This window comes from Limulus polyphemus, unplaced genomic scaffold, assembly GCF_000517525.1.
Source record: "Limulus polyphemus unplaced genomic scaffold, Limulus_polyphemus-2.1.2 Scaffold9284, whole genome shotgun sequence".
NCBI classification, from domain to species: Eukaryota; Metazoa; Arthropoda; class Merostomata; order Xiphosura; family Limulidae; genus Limulus; species Limulus polyphemus.
Genome location: NW_013674894.1, coordinates 446 through 9,179, shown reverse-complemented (window position 1 = coordinate 9,179; position 8,734 = coordinate 446). Strand labels below are relative to the sequence as shown.

The 8,734-nt window shown below is 37.2% G+C and overlaps 1 protein-coding gene across 1 annotated transcript; it reads right to left on the bottom strand.

Annotated features, from left to right (window-relative positions):
• Nucleotides 1–11: 11 nt before the first annotated feature.
• LOC106475852 (protein FAM46C-like) lies at nt 12–7,818 on the bottom strand. The gene is made up of 2 exons (XM_013936525.2): nt 7,783–7,818; nt 12–2,349 (listed from the first exon to the last, which is right to left on the bottom strand). Exon 2 carries the CDS (start codon nt 2,299–2,301, stop codon nt 1,114–1,116), a length of 1,188 nt encoding a protein of 395 aa, XP_013791979.1. The 5' UTR covers nt 2,302–2,349; nt 7,783–7,818; the 3' UTR covers nt 12–1,113.
• Between the last annotated feature and the right edge of the window lie 916 nt (nt 7,819–8,734).

The window sequence follows — 8,734 nt, the reverse complement described above, 5'->3', positions numbered from 1 at the left end:
GACAAGTTAACCACTTCAAAACAGCACCATCCCTACCATCTTACAGACAAGTTAACCACTTCAAAACAACATCATCCCTCATCTTCTAACAGACAAGTTAACCACTTCAAAACAGCATCGTCCTTCACCATTTTAAAGACAAGTTAACCACTTCAAAACAACATCATCCCCACCATGTTACAGACAAGTTAACCACTTCAACACAGTTTTATATCCTATCAGTTTGCAACAGACTTATAACTAATCTTATCAGATTTAATCCTCACCATTTTAACCTAAACTAAGTCAACCATTCTACAGCACAATTAATCGCCACCAGTTTATGCCTACTCTAAGTCAACTGCACAAGATTTAGTCAACCATTTTACACTAGATTTAATCCTCACCATTTTAACCTAAACTAAGTCAACCATTCTACAGCACCTTTAATCGCCACCAGTTTATGCCTACTCTAAGTCAACTGCACAAGATTTAGTCAGCCATTTTACACTAGATTTAATCCTCACCATTTTAACCTAAACTAAGTCAACCATTCTACAGCACCTTTAATCGCCACCAGTTTATGCCTACTCTAAGTCAACTGCACAAGATTTAGTCAACCATTTTACACTAGATCTAATCCCCTCAAATTTATGCCTAAGCGAAATCAGTCATTCTATATCAGATTTAATTCCCACCAGTTTACACCTAAACTTAGCCCTCAGAATCAAATACTACATTAATAAGATTCGCACTTTTAAGTCGAACTTTTTGCAATATATATATATATAGAATTTACATGTAATTAATATTATAAACACACATATATATATTTAACATCCAAACTAAACTTGCACTGATCAATGTTCACTTTTTTAAGAATATTATTATTATTTTTTGTTTATTTTTATTTTTCAAGAATACTATAAGTGAATTGCTTTACCCTCTAATAAAGAGAGAGTAACATTTTGCATTTCAGTTAAGAGTGGTTTAAGGTTCCGCTAATCCCACCTTCGTTGAAGCGCCCTCTTCCACATATCAACAGTACTACAACAATATGTCCCAGAACACTAACAGTTGTACTCACAGTGCAGCCAATAAAAGGAAGGTGACTTTGTTGTTCAGGTGTCATGGTTACACGCATGACGTCCAGGGACAAGGACATGAAGGATAAGTTGCTGGCTGTGCCGACACGTAAGGAGTGTAGAAGAAACCTCTTCCGAAATGAAATTGCTGCCCTACCGACCAAGGGTCATAGAGCTGAAGGCTGCGAGTCTTAGCAAACAGCCTGGACTGTTCCTGGAAGTAGACCTGATGAGCTAACTCTTCAATCAGACTCAGTGTCTGTCGCCGCTCGTGGCCCATCAAACACACCGTACTTTCGTCCACGACTCTCTGAAGAATCATGAGATATTCGTACTTGCTTTGGCTGTCTCCCATGAAGTGGTTCGCGAGATAGCTCTCCAGCTTGACCTGCTGCTGGTTAATGTCGCTGAAGTCGATAAAGAATCGCGAACACATGTAACGCTCTAATGTCTTGATGTCTTCTGGGTTCGCAGGTTCGTAGTCGCGCACGAGCAGGTTACAGTACTTAAACAGTCCACCACCTCGAATCTCTTCTGGGTTCCTGGTGGCGATTAACTTCTTGTTGAGATGATACAGCGCCTCCTGGAAATCACCGTATACACTTTCACCAACAACAGTGGGATAGAAGTTTTCGTCCATTGGAACTTCTGCACAGTCGTAGAACAGGAGGAGAGAGTCCAAGATGATCTGGAAGGAGTCCACGCTGAACTCGAACTTTCGCTTCATGACGTCGACAAACTTGAGTTCCACGTTTCGTCCACGGTTGTTACTCAGTGAAATTAGACTCCACCGGTCTCCTTCTATAACTTTCACCATCTTTTTAACGTAAGCTTCTTTCAAACTACAACTGCTTATTCTGTTCTTGCTGACCCCTTCCGGCAGGAAGTCGAGCAAAGAGTCTAACACTGCTGCCTTTACTTTGTCGAAGCTTCGCTGATTCGAGAGATCGACACCGAATATCAAATCGAGATCGTTATAGGGGGAGTTTTCAGGAGTCAGAACGTGACTTGCAGCCCCACCATTCAATCTAATATCCTTGACAGATACTGCATCTTTCTCTAACTTCCCCCTCACCACGTGGACCAGATCCTTCAGCTTCACTTCTAGTGTGGGGAAGTTCCCACGACCATGGATTGGCACCACTTCGTCCATGATCTTATGTAAACGACGAACCTGCTCGTAGCTCAGGACGGCAAAACGCTGGTCGTAGTTAGCCGGTGATTTGTTGCCTTCCATCGTTGGTTTCACTAGAGATTCCTCACACTCCACTTCAAGCTTGTTCGACTATGTACGAAAAGAAAGGAAAAAAAGAGTGATTAAGCAATCTACTGACGGTACATAAAGTGCGTTTGCTCGAACTACTTCTATCAAACTTTCTACCACTACCCACATATGTAGTTATTTCTTAACTGTAACCCACAGTATATGTGTACCGCTTTTGCTGCGTCTCTCTCTCGTCTAAATAGTATTCATCCGCAATATAGTGCCAAATTTATCCGTTGAGGCTACAGTTTTAAGATAATCATATTAAACTGTGAAACAGTATATTATAATTAAACATTTATAGTATCGAACGCATGCCACAGAAATTAGATTCAATAACGATCTTTTATGCTCGAGCGCTCAATGATAAGAGCAGTCGCTTAGCAACAAGTTACGTAGAGAAACGTCAATACATTCAACAATTACGTGACGTTGTTGTCTATCGTGAACAGGCACGTGTCGCAATCCCTTGGCTGTAATGGCATGAATTTTCTAGTTTCTTTTTTCTAAACTAGGATGTAAAGCTCATTGTATGGATCAACAATAAGGGTTCATTCTAAACCTGAACCCTTATTGTTCATTGTTTAGTACGATCCCTTATTGTTGATAGTTTATAGTGAACCCTTATTGTTGATAGTTTATAGTGAACCCTTATTGTTAATAGTTTAGAATGAACCCTTATTGTTAATAGTTTAGAATGAACCCTTATTGTTGATAGTTTATAATGAAACCTTATTGTTTATAGTTTAGAATGAACCCTTATTGTTGATAGTTTATAATGAAACCTTATTGTTTATAGTTTAGAAATTAACAATAAGGGATCGTACTAAACTATGAACAATAAGGGTTCATTCTAAACCATAAACAATAAGGTTTTATTATAAACTATCAACAATAAGGGTTCATTCTAAACTATAAACAATAAGATTTCATTATAAACTATCAACAATAAGGGTTCATTCTAAACTATAAACAATAATGGTTCCTTCTATACTATGAAAAATAAGGGTTCGTTCTAAACTATTAACAATAAAGGTTCGTACTAAACTATCAACAATAATGGTTCCTTCTATACTATCAATAATAACGGTTCATTCTAAACTATTAACAATAAGGGTTCATTCTAAACTATCAACACTAATGGTTCGTTCTAAACTATAAACAATAAGGGTTCGTTTTAAACTATCAACAATAAGGGTTCATTCTAAACTATCAACAATAAGGGTTTACTATAAACTATCAACAATAAGGGTTCATTCTAAACTATCAACAATAAGGGTTTACTATAAACTATCAACAATAAGGGTTTACTATAAACTATCAACACTAATGGTTCATTCTAAACTATCAACAATAAGGGTTTGTTCTAAACTAAGCGAAAGCTCAGACTGGATACGAGTTAAATTAGATGAATGAAAAGCGGCGAGTTCGAATCTTGTACTGTAGTAATTATATTCAAGCTTAAACTTTCTAGAAACTAACTGCTAGTTAATTGAGACTTTCCTCTACTACTTATGTTGTGTAGAATATTAAGTCATTTAGAAGAAAGGAAGTTTTCCATTTCCTTTGACTTGAAATAACAGGTTCACTCATCACGAAGAGTTACTTTAACATATGGACCCGCCCACCACCCGGTGCCCATTCGGGAAGTATGGGGACTTATTACAATAAAAATCGGGTTTCTATATCTGCGTTGATCATATAAAAGATAGCCTTTTGTAAATCACTAACATATTCGCATCAGAATATAGAAGTGGTTCTCAAACAGAGGACCACATACCAGTCCTACCCCACCTGTCTCTTCTCTCATATGGCTTCGGCCGTGGCGTTGCGCGTAAATGACCTGGAGGACCCTCTCGGACCACACTTTCAGAATGAACAAGATACAAAAGAACACTGGCAATGTTCTACCAGTGTCCAGCGGTCAGTATGATGGTGTGATCAGAATATAAAATACAACAGAACACTGACAATTTCTACCAGTATCTAGCGGTCAGTATGATGGTGTGATCAGAATATAGAATATACAACAGAACATTGACAATGTTCTACCAGTATCTAGCGGTCAGTATGATGGTATGAACAGAATACTGAATATACAAAAAAATACTTACAATATATTTCTAGTAACTAGCGGTCGGTATGACGGTGTGATCAGAATATAGAATATACAACAGAACACTGACAATGTACTTCTAGTAACCAGCGGTCAGTATGATGGTGTGATCAGAATACTGAATATACAACAAAATACTTACAATGTATTTCTAGTGACTAGCGATCAGTATAGTGGTCGGAACAAAATATAGAATATACAACAGAACATCGACGATGTATATCTGGTGACCATCGGTCAGCATGATGGTATGAACACAATATAGAATATACAACAGAACATTGACAGTGTACTTCTAGTGACCATCAGTCAGTATGATGGTATGAACACAATATAGAATATACAACAGAACATTGACAGTGTACTTCTAGTGACCATCGGTCAGCATGATGGTATGAACACAATATAGAATATACAATAGAACATTGACAGTGTACTTCTATTGACCATCAGTCCGTATGATGGTATGAACACAATATAGAATATACAACAAAATACTCCTAGTGGCTCGCGGTCAGTATGATGGTCTGAACAGAATACAGATTATATAACAGAACACTTACAATGTACTTCTAAGTACTAGTGGTCAGTATTATGGCCTTAACAGAATATACCATATACAACAGAACACTGACAATGTACTTCTAGTGACCAGCGACAAGTACGATGGTGTGAACAGAATAAAGTATATACAACAGAACGCTGACAATGTACTACTAGTGACTAGCGATCAATATGATGGTCTGAACAGAATATAGATATAAAAATGAACATTGGCAATGTACTTCTAGTGACCAGCGGTCAACTTACTTTCAATCAGTGATTATTTACAGTATTATAATAAAGAAGTGTGAACGTTAATTTAGACTTTTAAATCTTATTTTAATCGTTAAGATATCACTAATAGATTGAAGCCAGTTGATTAATTGGTTTCACGACCTTATGTTAAACAGCCTGTGCCTTTGTATTTATTGAATTATTTTAACAATATTGTTTCTTAACCTGTATTCTTGATTTTTATTAAGTCCACTTCGTCAAGTGAAGTGATATCATACAAGTCGTTAGATTGATAAACCAGTTAATTAAGAGTGACCAATCACGGGACATGGTGGTAACGTCTGGGGTGTGAAAGTGAGGCTCCTTGGTTCGCGTCCGTCACCGTCAGAAATATCACTCTGTTTTCCGTCGATGCTTTATAAAAGTCACTGATAAGTCCCACTATTCACGAGTGCTATCTGCGCTACCTAGTCCTCACCGCCCACCGCCAACTCTTCAGCTACTCTTTTACCAACGAATAGTGGGATTGACTGTCGCCTTGTAACGCACCCACGGCTGCTATGGCGAACATGTTTGGTGTGATGGAGATTCGAACCCACAACCCGCAGATTGCGAGTCGAGCGCCCTAACCACCTAGCCATGCCGGGTCCCCCCTATTCGGACGGAAAAGAATAGTCCAAAATATAGGAATGAGTGGTGTTGTTTTTCAATTTAAAATAAGAGACAACTAGCGCGGACGTTTAACTCTCTTGTAGCAAGGAACTAATGTAGGATTATTAATAAGTTCACCATCAAAAAGATGTTGTCTGCATCTTGGGCCGAGCGTGGCCTAGTAGTTAATCTGCCGGAATGCGGATTAGAAAGCTCTAGGTTCGAGTCGCGATATGCCGTTGGAATACTTTCCGAAGTTTTAGCTGTGGGAGCGTTTTAACCATGACAGTCAACCTCGTTATTGGATGAAGAGTAACCAATAAGCAGCAAGAGCCAATTACTGGTGACCTCCAGCTATTCCAAATTAGGAGTGGCTTTCGGTGTCTGTGACCTGACCGTCTAACAGTCACGTTACATATATCTATGTACAACATGTGGTTATTAAAATCTGACTGATTGATTTCGAACATAACCACAACTAAAAGGGTTAGCAGATGGTACATTGTGTAAAACAACTTTATCTGTCAACACTCGAAAGCTCTACAGCAGCAAACAATTCAAAAGAACGAAAATCCTAAGAAGCTGTTGGTTCTCGGGCCAAGCACGACTGCCAAGTCTCGTTCGGGCAAGGTTCACATATTAACTTCTTAAATTGATAATCAACATCAGTACAGTTTTAACTTCTTGATCTAATGATTAACAACAGTAAAGTTTCAACTCCTTGATTTAATAATTAACAACAGTACAGTTTTAACTCCTTGATCTAATAATTAACAACAGTACAGTTTTAACTCCTGGATCTAATAATTAACAACAGTACAGTTTTAACTTCTTGATCTAATAATTAACAACAGTTCAGTTTTAACTCCTTGATCTAATAATTAACAACAGTTCAGTTTTAACTCCTTGATCTGATGGTTAACAACAGTACAGTTTCTTAGATCAAGGAGTTAAAACTGTACTGTTGTTAATTATTAGATCAAGGAGTTGTTGTTAATCATTAGATCAAGAAGTTAAAACTGTACTGTTGTTAATTATTAGATCAAGGAGTTGAAACTGTACTGTTGTTAATTATTTAATTATTAGATCAAGGAGTTAAAACTGTACTGTTGTTAATTATTAGATCAAGGAGTTGAAACTGTACTGTTGTTAATTATTAGATCAAGGAGTTAAAACTGTACTGTTGTTAATTATTAGATCAAGGAGTTAAAACTGTACTGTTGTTAATCATTAGATCAAGGAGTTAAAACTGTACTGTTGTTAATCATTAGATCAAGGAATTAAAACTGAACTGTTGTTAATTATAAGATCGAGAAGTTGAAACTGTACTAAAACTGTACTGTTGTTAATCATTAGATCAAGTAATTAAAACTGTACTGTTGTTAATTATTAGATCAAGGAGTTAAAACTGTACTGTTATTAATCATTAGATCAAGTAGTTAAAACTGTACTGCTCTTAATTGTTAGATCATGTAGTTGAAACTGTACTGTTGTTAATCGTTAGATCAAGTAATTAAAACTGTACTGCTCTTAATCGTTAGATCAAGGAGTTAAAACTGTACTGTTGTTAATCATTAGATCAAGAAGTTAAAACTGTATTGTTGTTAATCATTAGATCAAGGAGTTAAAACTGTACTGCTCTTAATCGTTAGATCATGTAGTTGAAACTGTACTTAGATCAAGGAGTTAAAACTGTACTGTTGTTAATTATTAGATCAAGGAGTTCGATTAAAAGCAGTACAGTTTTAATTACTTGATCTAACGATTAACATCAGTACAGTTTCAACTACATGATCTAACAATTAAGAGCAGTACAGTTTTAACTACTTGATCTAACGATTAACAACAGCACAAGTTTGTTATCACAATAAAGAACAAAGGTGATAAAAGGTGCATGTGGTGATACTCACCCTTGTATTCGAAAAATAGCAGAGTATCTCATTGATGTTCTGTAAGAAAATATTAACGAAAGTATTAGGTCGGCAAGACATTAATGTCGTGTGTTGGATCACTTTCATTAACCACCGCCTAAAAAACGTACATTACATATAATAGTTAAACAAATCGCCTAAACGTCACGTTAGTGTAGCCTATATAATGTGTAAAGTTTAGTATACACTAATCCCGTATAGTGATGGCACACGATGAGACACACATTCGACATGTAATGCTGTTTGTCTACAAGAAGGGAAACAACGCCTCTGTAGCCTCAAAGATCATCAAAGAAGTTTATGGAAATTTTTTGAACGTTCGTAAGTGTCAACAATGGTGCAGCAGATTTCATTCAGGTGACTTTAGCTTTAAAAACTGTGATGGCAGGGGCCGACATGTTGGAATTGATATTGATGCTCTGAAGACACTTGTTGAGTCTAACCCAAGGCAACATACTCGTGAAATGGCCCTGAAATTGCATGTCGTTCATGGAACAGTGCGTAAACAGCTAAAGAATATGGGAAAACTCCATAAAGAAGGTGTTTGGGTGCCTCACGAACTCTCCGGTGATCATCGTTTAGAACGTGTGAACGTTACTTCGTCTCTTCTGAAGCGTAATGCGCGTTAACCATTTTTGAACAGAATTGTCACCGATGATGAAAAATGGATTCTATATGCGAATATTAAACGCCAAAAACAAAGGCTCAGTCCTAGACAAAAACCGCTTCAGACCTCAAAACCTGGACTCCATCCGCAAAAAAGTGATGCTTTGCATTTGGTGGGACATCAAATGAGTAATTCATTTCGAACTCCTCAATCTACTTCAAACTGTCAATGCAGAGAACTATAGTCAGCAACTGGAACGTTTAAATCAAGCCCTTCATCAGAAACGCCCTTCACTTGTCAATCGGAAAGGTGTTCTTCTTCTCC